Source organism: Anopheles aquasalis, chromosome X, assembly GCF_943734665.1.
Source record: "Anopheles aquasalis chromosome X, idAnoAquaMG_Q_19, whole genome shotgun sequence".
NCBI lineage: Eukaryota > Metazoa > Arthropoda > Insecta > Diptera > Culicidae > Anopheles > Anopheles aquasalis.
The window spans coordinates 2,972,832-2,986,167 of NC_064876.1; the positions used below are offsets into that span (position 1 = coordinate 2,972,832).

Below are 13,336 nucleotides of genomic sequence, written 5' to 3' on the forward strand. Positions count from 1 at the left end.
CGGGGGGGGGGGGGGGGGAGCTCTAGGAGCAGCTTTGTCTTTCTTGGCAGCACACAAGCAGCACAGTTCCCAAAAACACACACAAGAGAAGGCCACAAAATCGGTATCCATCGGTAGTGTAGCGGTATACGTATAGTTAAACAGTTGGAAATCAATTGTTTTGCATCCTGCCATGTGACTCGCAGTAGGATTCCTCCGCCCATGGCCGAGTGATCGGTGCCGATGGAAAAAATGATCCACTTCTGGCACAATCTCTACAATGCAATTCAACTGCGTCAGTTGAGTAATTATACTTAATAAACAATAAACAATAAACAATAAACAACTATTCCGTTCGGTATAAAATGTTTTTCGTTTTGTGGAGAAATAGTAACGTTCTCAAATTGATTGAGCTTTTTTTACCCACAGGACCCTGTATCAGGACAAAGGATCATACGAACTCACATGTTTGGTGAAATGCGTAACTTGAAATAGTTTGTATATATTTTTTTTAAAACGTATATGAGGACGGACGAGCCGTATGTTTAAAATAGTTTGTATATACGATGCAGATTTTTGCATGTTAAATGTTGCTGGTGAACAGAGTTAAATTTTGTATTATGCAAATACCAGGAGAAATATTTTACCCTCGATAGATCGGGACAGAACTAAAGGCAACCGTTCCGACCGCTACTCCGCCTACTCGCAGAACGAGCTTCAGAAAAATTTGTGAGAAAAAATTTAGGAGAAAAATACAGAATTTCGAAAAAAAAAACCAATACAGTAGCTTATTCTGCCCAAACTGATGCACGATAAATGTGGCGATACGCCATGCATTTAGCGATAACTAGGGCTAGAGCACTAGCAAAGTCGTACCACCATCTCCGAACAGTCGAATAATTGATGGTGGATGACTCTAATGGGGTTAAAAATAGATTGATGCAACCATTTAACGTTTAACTCCATCTCAACAATCGGCTAGAGCAAATGTTTACAAAGGTGATGAACTTGTCTCCTGTTGGTTGCAATATTTGCAATAAATAAGAGACGCAATCAAGCATATCGTCAACAAGGTCCTAGTGGTTTAGTAGAACGCTTTGTCGCATTATCGCGTTTCATCGAGTGCTTTTGTTTTAATTTTTGGTTGCCCTAATTTCGCTGCAATCACACAACTGTTAACTCAAGGTAAGCATACAGGGTTTTAATAGCAACGAAATTTTAGCATCGTTCAGTTTAGGCACAAGGTTTATTCCACCAGCGTGCCAGCTTATTGTTGAAGATGGATCGGAAGCCTTTTTGTTTTGAAGAAAATTTAGCTGAATCTGAACTGGATTAGAATCGAGAGTTATTGTGTAAATTTCCGGTTTGTCCTACCCCACTTCTTTGTATTACTCGTTAATAAACACACGGCTCGTCCCTCATTAGATATGTTTAAAAAAGAAAAAGGCGACTCGAAAAGAAATCGATTGTGCGCCGCTCTCCCCCCTTTTCTCTGTTGTTCCCCAGTTCGGTAGGTTCATATCTGCTTTCTTGAGTCACCGCACAGAGATAATTTTTTAGCGTGACCTACAAAATGGGCAGCTCAGTTGGAGCAAAATATCGTAAAGTAGCAGCATTTTAATGTTGCCAACATTAGTGCCGATAGTTTTGTTGCATCTTGTTCAAATGCAATCCGGTTTGCACTGGAACGTATTCTTTTTATCGACTTTCGTACGAAAATGGGAAACATTTCTTGATCAAACGAATTAAGCACAAGTAGCGGTCACAATTGAACACACGTGCTGGCAATAAACCATTAAAAAGAAAGCATACCCTCGGAGCAAGCCTCTCTTTGCTGTTCCGCCGGTCTTAAAATGTTTCAAGATGTTTTTGGTGCCACGAATCCCGCGGCTATTCCCTAGATGGTGCCTAAGGGAGGAAGTTTTTAGGAAATCTTCAACTACCAATGGAGTTGATAATTAGTTCCTGGTCACATTAGTTACGCATCAGCCTCGTATACAATGTAAGCAGGAGAGTAGTCTTATAACTTTTGATCAAAGTCCCGAAAAACTGCTGCTGGGATGCTTCCACGTGAGACAATAGAAATCATTTTCAGCTAAGAATCGTTGAACGATTCAAAAAGTGTCACCACATGTCGAACAGTGAAACAACCACCACTTGCCGGCGTTTGGCGCGAGCTAACCGTGTATCAAACACGATCACTGTGCAAAGACCAATTGTTCACCTATTGCTAATTATTAGCCCTTTTTTACTGCCCTTTGGAATGTACCTCCCAGCAATAATGGGGTTCGAAAACATAAAACATAACATCGATTTTATGATTTTCCAGCAATTGTGAGGTTTTTAGGAAAAATAAAAATTAAATTAGAAATAAAAATAAAAAGAGGGAATAGAAAGGAGGTGAAGCGAAGTTGCATACATGCATGTTATAAATCTGCGTCCGTTCCACAAACCCTTTTCGCGTTCACCGCAGTCCGCGCAGTTGGTCGGGGTGCTTAATCGGTTGTTTCCCATATCGAGTCCCTGCTCGAATGTCAGTTTTATGCTTCGCGTCGAATCGCATGCCTATGCTGCTCGATACTGCATCGGTTTTTTTTTTATGCTGTGGGTGTATGTGTATCTGTTTAAGATTCCTCGCGCGTCACTCGCGTATCGCCCTCGGGTAGGGTAAATATTTACCCTAGGCTTTCATCCTAGGCTGGGTGCCAAAGACAAGAAACGCAAAAACAAAAAAAAACAAGTCACGAAAACAGTAAACGGCAGGATTACGACATGATGTGAAGCTGTGCGCATTCGGGAGAATCCTGCTAGCGATGACTTTACCAATCAAGTACACTGCTATCAAAGCGCCCACCGTACCGAAGCTGGACGTGAATCGGGTCGTGGTGAGTCTGCTGCTGGTGCTCGGCTTGCTCGCGTTCTGGTTTGGCCAGGGTGCGCACCAGGATGCCACGGCCGAGCAGCTGTCGCTCGAGCTGACCGACATCCCGCAGATGGTGCTGGACAAGGATGCGGAGCTGGCACGGGGCCGCAACCGGAACTGCTCGTACTGGGACTGCTTCAATGTGTACCGGTGCGGGCAACGGTCCCCGGTCGGTACGGACGGTGAGCAGGAGCGTATCCTCATCTACGTGTACCCGCTGAAGGAGTACGTCGACGCGGACAGCAAGCAACCGGCTTACCAGCTGTCGCGCGAGTTCTACCACATCGTCAAGACCGTCGTCGGTAGTCCGTACTACACGTCGAACCCGAACGAGGCCTGTCTCTTCCTGCCAACGATCGACACACTCAACCAGAACCGCATCGACACGAATCTGGTCGGCAAAGCGCTGGCCTCGTTGCCCTAGTAAGTCCTCGTGTGCCTTTCGTGCTTGTCCAAGACCCTTGCCCACTTATCCACCTGATCTTTCTTTGCAGCTGGGAGAATGGCGAGAACCATCTGCTGTTCAACTTCATCGCCGGTAGCAAGCCCGACTACAGTACGGTGCTCAACGTGAATACCGACCGTGCCATGATACTCGGGGCCGGCTTCGATAGCTGGACGTACCGGCCGGATTTCGATCTGCCCATACCAATGTACAGTGCAGCGCTCGAGCACTATAAACCGGATCATAGCAGCAGCAGCAGCAGCAGCAGGGAGCGTACCGTTCTGCTCGTGTCGTCCCAGACGAACATCTTTCCCCGCCAGTACCGCATCCTCCAGGAGCTCTCGTACGACTATCCGACCGAGCTGCTGCTGCTCCAGCGTTGCCCAAGCGCAACGACCAAGGCGGACGCGGAATCGCTCGATGGCATGAGCCTCACCGGTGATACGTCCCGGCTCGACACCAACCACCAGAAGGACGTCCGGTGTAGCTTTCCCCAGGGCAACGAGTACGAATACCCGGCGGTTCTCGAGTCGGGCGTGTTCTGTCTTATCGCCCGGGGCGTTCGGCTCGCCCAACCGGTCCTGCTCGAAGCGATGGCAACCGGCTGCATACCGGTGATCGTGGCCGACAATCTGGTGCTGCCGTTCAGCAACATCCTCGACTGGGAGCTGCTGTCGGTGCGCGTGTACGAGAGCCAGCTGCACTCGGTGCTGACCCTGCTGAAGCGTGTCTCGGAACAGCGGATACGCGAGCTGCAGGCCCACGTACGGTACGTGTACGACCGGTACTTTGTGTCGCTGGAGCGCATCGTGCTGACCGCACTCGAACAGCTGAACGATCGCGTCTTTCCGCACCTCAGTCAAACGTACCGGCACTGGAACGTGATGCCGGAGCAGGCGGGTGCGACGCAGAATCCACTCTTTCTGCCACTGATCGCCCCGAAGGCGCAGGGTTTCACCGCCGTCATCCTCACGTACGATCGCATCGAGAGCCTGTACATACTGATCCAGAAGCTGGCGACCGTACCGTCGCTGCAGAAGATACTGGTCGTGTGGAACAACCAGCGGAAGGCGCCCCCGCACCCATCGCTCTTCCCGAAGATCGGCAAACCGCTCAAGATCATCCAGACCGCGGCGAACAAGCTGTCGAACCGGTTCTACCCGTACGAGGAGATTGAAACCGAAGCGATACTGACGATCGACGACGACATCGTGATGCTGACGGCGGACGAGCTCGACTTTGGGTATGAGGTGTGGCGCGAGTACCCGGACCGTATCGTCGGGTTCCCCAGCCGGACGCACGTCTGGGACAACCAGACCGGCCGGTGGCGGTACGAGTCCGAGTGGACGAACCAAATCTCGATGGTGCTGACCGGGGCCGCCTTTCACCACAAGTACTGGAGCTACCTGTACACGAACGCGATGCCGGGCAACATCAAGGAGTGGGTGGACGAGCACATGAACTGTGAGGATATCGCGATGAACTTTCTCGTCAGCAACGTCACCAGCAAGCCGCCGATTAAGGTGGCACCGCGCAAAAAGTTCAAGTGCCCCGAGTGTACCAACAACGAAATGCTGTCGGCCGACCTGAACCACATGACCGAGCGGTCGGCCTGCATTAACCGGTTCGCCGCGATCTACGGCACGATGCCGCTGCGCACGGTCGAGTTTCGGGCCGATCCGGTGCTGTTCAAGGACAACTTCCCCGAGAAGCTGAAGCGCTTCAATGACATCGGCAGCCTGTAACGGAGCAACGGATCATCAGGCTGGGGTTTTCTTTCAACGCAACCAACTGCTAGTCTCTTCTGCTAGGGCACCGCAATACTCAGATGTTTCGAGAGCCAATACACACAGTAAACCATATATGTATATGTGGGACACAGAACATAAATTCGACGCGCCTATTCATTCGGCGCTCGCGCTGTAATACTGGAGATCTTCCCCCCCGGTTCCCTCAGTTCCCTCGGTTAATGTTATCAGCATTACCTTTATTCCATGCGCAGCACCTCCTCGTGGTGCTTTCGGTGGTGCGTTTTCAGCAAACACTTGTACTGAAACCGTTTGTCGCACTGACCGCACGGGTACGGTTTCTCGTTCGTATGGATGCGCATGTGCACGCGCAGTGTGTAGGCGATCGTGAACCGCTTGTTACACACCGTACACACGTGCTTCCGATCGTTACTGTGCGTTTTCATGTGCTTCCAGATGGCACGCCTGTGGAAGGAGAGAGCAAAAACAAAAAAAAAACCACGTTAACCATCACGGGAACGAATCATGGATGAACGAGTGCCGGCCCACTTACTTATTCCGCATCAGCTTCCCACAGATCGTACAGGGTAGCTTCGGTTCTTCGTGGTACGACAGGTGCGTCTGGTAGATGCCCTGCGTTTTGCATTGCTTTCCACATACGCCGCACACCGCGTAGTAGTAATCCGTGTGCCACAGCTTCTTGTGCCGGTTGAGAAAGACGAGCCCGGTGAAGGCACTGGTGCATCCTGCCTGGTCGCACACGTACGGCCGAACGTCTGTCGGGAAGACAGGAAAGGTTACTAATCCGTGACCTGTACTACCGGTACTACACACAGCCCCGGTAGAGCTACTAACTATCGTGCTCGTTGAGATGCGTCTGCAGTCGCCAGCTGTCGTACTGCTTGCCACAGATGTGACACGTAACCTTTGCGCGCTTACCGGGCTCGCTGGAGCGCTCGGATGGCCGCTTTTCGATCGGCGACGACGGATCGGCTGGCTCCCGGTTGTCCGTCATTGTCGCCGGTTCGCCCGTGCTCTCGTGTCGCGTGTAAGCCTCATGCTTCTGTTTCATCACCTGCAGCAGTGCCTTCGCATGCCCCGGTAAACCTTCGATGGATGGTTTCACGCGCACAACCGCACCCTGCCGTACCGTGCTTTGCGCGATCACGAACATTTGCCGAAAGCTGTCCACGATATCCAGCAGCAGACAGCAGTGCTCGCAAACAAAGCATCCAACCAACGCCCCACTCGGGACGGTCAGCTTGTGCAGCCGAAGGGTATCGAGTTGCGTTTCCGTCAGCGCACTACCTTGCTCGCTCATGCTACGGCAAAGGAAGCATCCTGTCTCAGTGGGCTCGTGTCCGTAGCAGTTCGCTGGTTCCGGGTCCGGTACTTGCTCTTCCAGAAATTTCGAAATCTCCATCAGTATTTCCGGGTCGGGTTCTTCGGGCACTAGCGGCTCTACTGCTTCCGGGCCGCTACGGACCAACTCCCGGTCGCCGGTATTGCGCTGTGCGGGCGGGTCCCGTTCCGTCGGTCCAAAGAGCTCGGTGTCCAGCTCGAGCGTACCATCGAGACACGGGTCGCTATCGGTCACGATACTGGCGTACACGTAGTCCACCTGCTCGCGATGGCGCACGATGAAGCTTTCACAGTCGCGCAGCAGCAACCGGTTCGCGTCCGAGGCCCAATCGCCCAGCTCCATGATCACAAAGTCCTCCATCAGCAGCCGGTTGGTTTTAAAGCACGCATTCCGAAACTCGGTGGTGAGAAAGAGTAGCGAGGCACAATTTTTACATATCTTCGTCAAGTTATCCTGCTTCGTGACCTGTGGATAGTGGTGTGGAGACAAGAAGGGGATTAGCATGTAGTCGGCACTACCAGTCGTCGGTCTGGGCCACCGTACGTACCCGTATCGAGGTACACTCGAATATCTGGTGCGCAATGCTGTACTCCTTGTCGGAGAAGATATGCTCGAGGAAGCTGTCCTCGCAGACACGCATGCAGAGCCGGCACTGGTTGGGATCGTTGATGGCACTGCGACTACTCGGAACGGTATCCATCGTGCTGCTAGTGCGGGCCGTGATCTCGGGCGTGATTCTCCGGCGCGTGTCAACACCATCGGACCGTACACCGTATCACCGAGCACCGGTCCGGCGGGTGCGGCAAGAAACGATAGGACGGCGCGTTTGCGCAGAGACCACTGTGTTGCCTTTTTGGCTGGCAAACATTCGAACAGACACCATTCCGGTTCCGTTACAATCCGGATGAGCCCTGTTTTTTTCTTACGAGAGTTAGGAATGCATGTTCCTACTTCCACTTTGATAGAAAACCGTTTTGTCGGTCCGGCGTCGCTGGCCGCGTCCATTTTTTCCTCTTCGTTTACGTTCCTGTTCACAATTTCACTGCGTTCGAAATAACCAAGGAGGTTAGGAAAATCGAAACACCAAGCCCACAGTGACAAACGTCGTAGCACACTTTCACATGTGTTGACAGCAACTCGTTCGGGCAACTGTCATCGCGCGTATGCCTTGTTGTTTGTTTTCATTCAACACAACATAACAACAGAGTGGTGCTGCCGGATCGGATCGTTACAATCTTTGCGGATCGGTTCGATTCACACTTTTGTTCCTTTAGTTGCTTTAGGTAAATTAAGAATGTACCGTTTGAGCTCGTTTCATTTCATTTTCCCCCTTTGTTCTTTTACAGTTTGGCTTGATTCGTTGGTGATTGAAAGTTCTGTTGCGTTGGCAAGGGTTGGTGTGATTGAATTTGAATTTTTCGAAACAATTCCGACCATTCCGAAGCAGCGTGTCCTTGCACGGGATCCGCTGCAGTAAGCATTTTTTTTTTTTTTTGAGAAAATCATGCTGCCGATACGTTCTGTTCGGTTCGCATGGCTACCAGCGTGCATTTTTCTCTTCGTCATTTACATCAACTCACTCTACAACTGCAGCAAGCTTGACAGCAAAGATGACCGAATCCATTCATGAGTTTCCTTATCATTACTCAGCCAGCCCTACTTGAGCTCAGGCGCAGTTGCGAAGGGGGGGGGGGAAGAATGCATCGAGCATTCCGCGGCAAAACTGATAGCGGTCACGTGGAATCGTTTTGACCACAGCTCATTGCATCTGCGTTGCCCGAGTACAGCCGCCCCCGCGTTTCTAGGCTACAAAGCTTCTGCATAGTCACGCCTGTGTGTTTTTGCGGTTATCTCCGCTTCAGCATGACAGGAAAAAGGGCAAAAGCTTATGTGAGGCCTATCAACGGAGCTGCCTGGCACCCCGGGTGCACCCGGGATTTGCGTTGCATCGAATGGGGCCCCATTGAACAAATCTGTCATCCATTTATCATCCCTTGCTGGTTCTTTCTAACATTCCACTTTCCTACCGTGCAGGCTCCACACCCTCCGCTGAAGGGAAGCGATACGATAGCGGCGCAAAATCGGAACACGACGGCCTGCAGTTGGGTTGTGTGCGTGTGTGCATGACGGATGCGTCTGAACAGCTGGCCCGAGCGATAAAAAAAAGGAGGAAAGTGGCTACGCCTGTCGATAAGCTCCCTTGCATCCGTAGTCAGCTATCGCATTCGTTTACAAACTAAGCCGCCACCATCACCACCACCCCCAACCCGCAGACTATCTATGCGCATGAGCTGCATCTGAACTTTGGGTTGTGAGGCCTTGTGTAGCGCCCAGTAGTCCCACAGCACCCACAGCAGCAGTCGTGTGCAGGATGAGCGTGGAGACGCACGTTTGCCAACCGATCCGGACCCTCCAGGAGCTGCTCGGCTTCGAGAAGTTGCCGGTGTTCTGGAAGAACTTGGTCGAACCAATCGCGCCGCGATCCCGGTCGCGTAACCTCGGCGAGCGCTACCAGGTGCTCGACTTCGAACCAGGACCGATCGTCTCGGTAGCGAACGATTCACGACCGCAGGTGCTACTGTGTCACGACTTCAAGGGCAACTACCTCAACGACAAGTACATCAACGGTGTGCAGGGCGAGGAGAAATGGGTTGACTATCGCTTCTACAACTGGGCGGCGATCGATGTGTTCTGCTACTTCAGCCACAACTTCGTCACGGTACCCACGCTGCAGTGGCTCAACTGTGCGCACAAGAACGGCGTCAAGGTGATCGGCACGGTGATCGTGGAGCCGGGCAACGCGTCACTGCTGAAGGATCTGCTCCAGTCGGACGAGTTCATGTTCCGCGTCGTCGAGGCGCTGGTGCAGGTGGCGCGCGCCTGCCAGTTCCACGGCTGGCTACTCAACATCGAGTGCCCCCTGGAGGCGTCCAAAGTGCAGCGGCTGTGCGACTTTGTACGGTTGCTGACGGAGCGCTGCCACCAGGAGATACCGGACAGTATGGTGATCTGGTACGATGCGATCACCAAGGACGGTCAGCTCGTCTGGCAGAACGAGGTGAACGCCGCGAACCAGCCCTTCTTCGCGGCCTGCGACGGCATCTTCCTAAACTACGCCTGGTCGCGAAAGCACATGGAGCGAACCGACGCCTTCGTGCGGGCGAACTATCCCGAGCGGCGCTTGCAGGTGTACTTCGGTATCGACGTGTTCGGGCGCAGCAAGAAAGCGAAGATGAACACGGACGCGACGCTCGAGGAGGTGATCAATGCGCCCTTCTCCGTTGCCCTGTTCGCGCCCGGCTGGACGTTCGAGTCGCAGGAATCGTACGCCGAGCAGGAGCGGCTGGAGCCGGACGAGCGGAACGTGCGCTTTCTGCAGACGAACGATCGGTTCTGGAACCTGCTGTGGCGCCACCTGTACGTACGGGGCCCAACCGAGCTGCCCCTGTACAGCTCGTTCTGTCTCGGTTCGGGCAAGTTCTACAACCGGCTCGGCAAAACCCAGTCCCACGAGTGCTGGTTCAACCTGGCGAAACAGAGCTTCCAGCCGACCATCCCCTACACGCCACCGGTCGAGTTTGAGACGCGCGTCGATGCACACTGGACGCACCACTTCGACGGTGCGCTCGACGGTGGCTCGTGTCTCAAGCTGCGCAACGACGAGCACGACCAGCGGCTGTTTGCGTGCGATTTCGCCTGCACCAACGACCTGATCGTCAGCTACGCCCTCCGACGCAACAACCCGACCGACGTTGATCTGACGCTCGTACTGAAGGCGCACTCGGCGGAACGGGCCGACTGCCTGCGGATCGTCTGTGCCGGTCCCGACTGTCACGTGGCCCGGCGACCGAACGAAATGCGCGCCATACCACTGCGAACGGAGCAGACACTGCAGCTGCTCAAGCTGGGCGCGCAACCCCAGCTTCCGCTCGCCGACACCATCAACGGCTGGGAGATCCGGTACGGATCGGGGAACGGAAAAGGCGTTCGAACGCATATTTTGTACTATTTTATTTTCTCTCTTCCGGTTTACGGTTAGGTATTACTATCTCTCCTCGGAGCTGCTGCACAACCACACGGGCGTTCGGATCGTCGACATCGGCATTAAGCTGTCCAAGGAGGGAACGGCGCAACCGGTCGACTATGCCCTGCTCGGTGCCATCCATCTGCAGGCCGGCTTCCCGAACCACCGCGCAGAGATACCGGACCGGAGCATGCTTCTGTTTCCCGGAACCGCCCAGTGAAGGATGTGCCAACGGTGCTAGAACAGCACCACGGCTGGCCAGTAGATTTCCCGCGATCAGCAAACGTTCTGGCGAAGCCATGCTTATCAGCGACGATGATTTCATCAAAGCGGCTTTACCTCCCCCCACATATTAATCCACGATTCGTCTGCTGGGGGTCCGTCGATGCAACTAAGTAGCGGCCGTTTTGTTTTATCTTTGAAAGAGCATTTCCAGTTTGTGTTTTTTTTTATTGTTAAATAAATCTACCGACAATATTAATCATCTACCCGGGGGGGGGGGGGGGGGGGGGGGATACGCGTTGGTCCACGTTGGCAATATATTCACCACGGCTATGAAAAATGTACTATGTAAGGGTCCACCGAGACCCACGACTCCAAACTACCCGAGGCGCAGTTAGGTTCGAGTGAATGTAATTTTTTTTAAACAAAATCCCCCCCCCCCCCGCCTCTCTCTCTGTCTCCCACCACAAAAACGCGGCTGAGACGCGTATTGCAGCTTCTTTCTCTCCGCAAAACGGCCCCCCAGACAGCCCGGCTGTTGGGTGGTGGTGCCTCGCGATAACGAGTTGCGAGGCTGGCATTACACGAAGCGCCTTACCTCACACGAAACAAAAAAAAGGGTCGTGCCCGCCCGCTCGCCCGCCCGAGTTTCTTTTAGTCTATAATTAACTGCGCGCGACCACGAACCAGTTTCCCGTTGCATCTTATTGATGGGTAATTCACTTGTTGCTCCTGCATCACCCAGCCCACCCCACCCGCGGTGCTCCTTTGCTTGGAATTATGAAATCACATCAGGCTCTCTCTCTCTCTCTCTCTCTTTCTTTCTCACATTCATCTCTCCCTGTCTAGGCAATACTGATGCGGTGCGGTGCGGTCACACGACGAGCAGCAGAGATCACCTTCTTCCGAGCTGTAAGAAGTCTCGCATGCACTAATAAAACCAATATGTACGTCTCTTAAAAAAGAAGTATAGTTACAGAGATGAAATGTTTTGTCTATCTGAAAGGGGAAGGGATTAGAAGGGATGAATTTGATCCGTAAGAGGTCCTTTTTGATCCTCCCTTATCCCCTTCAAGATGTTTTCTAGTTTCTGGCACATTTAATCGATTATTTAACCACCTAAAGTTCAATTATAAACCCGGAAAACTATACAATTTGGTAGAGATGTTTTTTATTGGTTTTTTATAAAAAAAAACACATTTTTTGTTGTTCTTCGACACTGCCTCTCGTTCCTTGTGATGAGGTTTGTCACTGAGGGGGGGTAGTGTCCCATTAGGGGATGGAGAGAGAGCTAGAGAACTACACCATCTTACCTCCCCCCCCCCCCCCCCCCCCTTGCTTCCATCGGTGCACTAGACGTCGGGCACCCGACCCGGGTGCTAAACCTTTTTTTGGCCCTGTTCCGGATTCCGTTCCGATTGGCCGTGACCATCTACAGTGTGCACGTGACTGAGCACACACACACACGCTGGACGCTGGGGCATGCAACCGGATGTCAACATGAACCCTTACCATAATAGAGGCCACCCCCGCCCCCCGGGGGGTCGAGCGTGTGGCGAGGGCGAGAGGAAAAGAAAAGCGAAACCTGGGATGTGTGTGTTGTGCCACTCCGGGTGTGATACCGCTCGGCACTCCGGTTGTCATCGTTGTCCCGTTTGGATTCACTTGCCGACCGGCCGTGTGCGTTTTGTTTTTTCTTTTGCTTTTCTTTTCGCATTTCTCTTTCGTCTGTTTTGGCGCTCGCTCGCCAAACCCGGGGCTGTCTGTCTGTGTGTGGAGTAGTCCACCGCTAAATAGAGGACACGGCGGCCGGCTGGCGGGCCGGCTGGCCGGCCCGCCCGCCAACCCGCCACAAAACCGCGTAAAAGTAGCCCAACCAGCTCTTGACTTTCTCTTTCGCTTTCAGCACGGCCGGTGGCGACCGGGCACGGCACGTCCCGTACAACGGTATTGAACGGTAGCATCTTCACTCCCGGTGCACGATATGGTACACTAGCATGTGGCCACCGGAAATGTGCCGTTGGTGTCGCGTGCGTACTCGCGCTTCCGCTTCCCAGCCCAGCGTGTACGCTCCGTGGCCGTGATTTGTGATTTGAGAGCGATACCGTGCGGGTGTGACATGCCCGTACCGTCGCATGCTGCCCACCATTCCACTCCTCCCTGCTGTGGCTGGATGCTAACTTTCCAGTCATAACAGGCGACGCCCGTCTCTGTCACTGCTTCGCCTGTGCCCGCCCCGTTTTGCTATGGCTGGAAAGTTAGCATCTCCCCCTCCTCCGCCGCATAGGCCAGGCCTCTTCCTTTCCAGGAACTGCGCTTTTCGCGGGCCCCCCCCCCCCCCCCCCCCGCGCAGCGCACTCATTAGCGCGAGTTTTTCGGAATTCGGCGGGGAATCGAGCAAGAAGAGAAAGGGGATAAAGGGGACGCCGGTGAGGGGTGGGTGGGTGCTAGGCCGCCAGCGCGGAAGATAAGATTGTGAAAATTGTGCGTTGCGTTAAAAGCGCAGCGATCCCAAAAAGACGAGGGTTCGTTACTTGATCACTCGCCCCCCCCGTTTTTAATCTTTCGTTTTATTGCTTCACTAAAGACTGGAGCTGGAGGTACCACTTGCTTTTCATCGAATTTTCCACCG

General features: G+C 53.0%; 3 protein-coding genes across 6 annotated transcripts; 2 read left to right on the forward strand and 1 right to left on the reverse strand.

Moving 5' to 3' along the window:
* Positions 1–2,622: 2,622 nt before the first annotated feature.
* LOC126581733 (exostosin-2) lies at positions 2,623–5,228 on the forward strand. The gene is made up of 2 exons (XM_050245596.1): positions 2,623–3,325; positions 3,397–5,228. Exons 1-2 carry the CDS (start codon positions 2,793–2,795, stop codon positions 5,090–5,092), a joined length of 2,229 nt encoding a protein of 742 aa, XP_050101553.1. The 5' UTR covers positions 2,623–2,792; the 3' UTR covers positions 5,093–5,228.
* A 75-nt stretch (positions 5,229–5,303) lies between these two features.
* On the reverse strand, positions 5,304–7,459 carry LOC126580837 (endothelial zinc finger protein induced by tumor necrosis factor alpha-like). Of its 2 annotated transcripts, none has more exons than XM_050244123.1 (4): positions 7,006–7,459; positions 6,035–6,923; positions 5,649–5,871; positions 5,304–5,560 (listed from the first exon to the last, which is right to left on the reverse strand). In XM_050244123.1, the coding sequence occupies exons 1-4, from the start codon at positions 7,156–7,158 to the stop codon at positions 5,335–5,337; spliced, it is 1,491 nt and encodes a 496-aa protein (XP_050100080.1). In that variant the 5' UTR covers positions 7,159–7,459; the 3' UTR covers positions 5,304–5,334. The 2 variants fall into 2 exon arrangements, with proteins under 2 accessions (XP_050100080.1, XP_050100071.1); XM_050244114.1 differs by having other exon boundaries at positions 5,951–6,923.
* Positions 7,460–7,652: 193 nt separating this feature from the next.
* Positions 7,653–10,959, forward strand: LOC126581207 (cytosolic endo-beta-N-acetylglucosaminidase). Of its 3 annotated transcripts, none has more exons than XM_050244712.1 (4): positions 7,662–7,741; positions 7,805–7,931; positions 8,493–10,418; positions 10,498–10,959. In XM_050244712.1, the coding sequence occupies exons 3-4, from the start codon at positions 8,830–8,832 to the stop codon at positions 10,700–10,702; spliced, it is 1,794 nt and encodes a 597-aa protein (XP_050100669.1). In that variant the 5' UTR covers positions 7,662–7,741; positions 7,805–7,931; positions 8,493–8,829; the 3' UTR covers positions 10,703–10,959. The 3 variants fall into 3 exon arrangements, with proteins under 3 accessions (XP_050100686.1, XP_050100669.1, XP_050100678.1); XM_050244721.1 differs by having other exon boundaries at positions 7,805–7,851; XM_050244729.1 differs by lacking the exon at positions 7,805–7,931 and having other exon boundaries at positions 7,653–7,741.
* The last annotated feature ends 2,377 nt before the right edge of the window (positions 10,960–13,336 follow it).

Excerpts from the sequence above, each read along its gene's own strand:
- LOC126580837 (XM_050244114.1), bottom strand. The coding sequence starts at position 7,158 with ATGGATACCGTTCCGAGTAGTCGCAGTGCCATCAACGATCCCAACCAG. Across the intron at positions 6,924-7,005 it reads TCGAGTGTACCTCGATACGG|GTCACGAAGCAGGATAACTT; the intron begins GTACGTACGGTG and ends CACTATCCACAG. Across the intron at positions 5,561-5,648 it reads GGGAAGCTGATGCGGAATAA|GCGTGCCATCTGGAAGCACA; the intron begins GTAAGTGGGCCG and ends CTCCTTCCACAG.
- LOC126581733 (XM_050245596.1), top strand. The coding sequence starts at position 2,793 with ATGACTTTACCAATCAAGTACACTGCTATCAAAGCGCCCACCGTACCG. Across the intron at positions 3,326-3,396 it reads GCGCTGGCCTCGTTGCCCTA|CTGGGAGAATGGCGAGAACC; the intron begins GTAAGTCCTCGT and ends CTTTCTTTGCAG.
- LOC126581207 (XM_050244729.1), top strand. The coding sequence starts at position 8,830 with ATGAGCGTGGAGACGCACGTTTGCCAACCGATCCGGACCCTCCAGGAG. Across the intron at positions 10,419-10,497 it reads ATCAACGGCTGGGAGATCCG|GTATTACTATCTCTCCTCGG; the intron begins GTACGGATCGGG and ends GTTTACGGTTAG.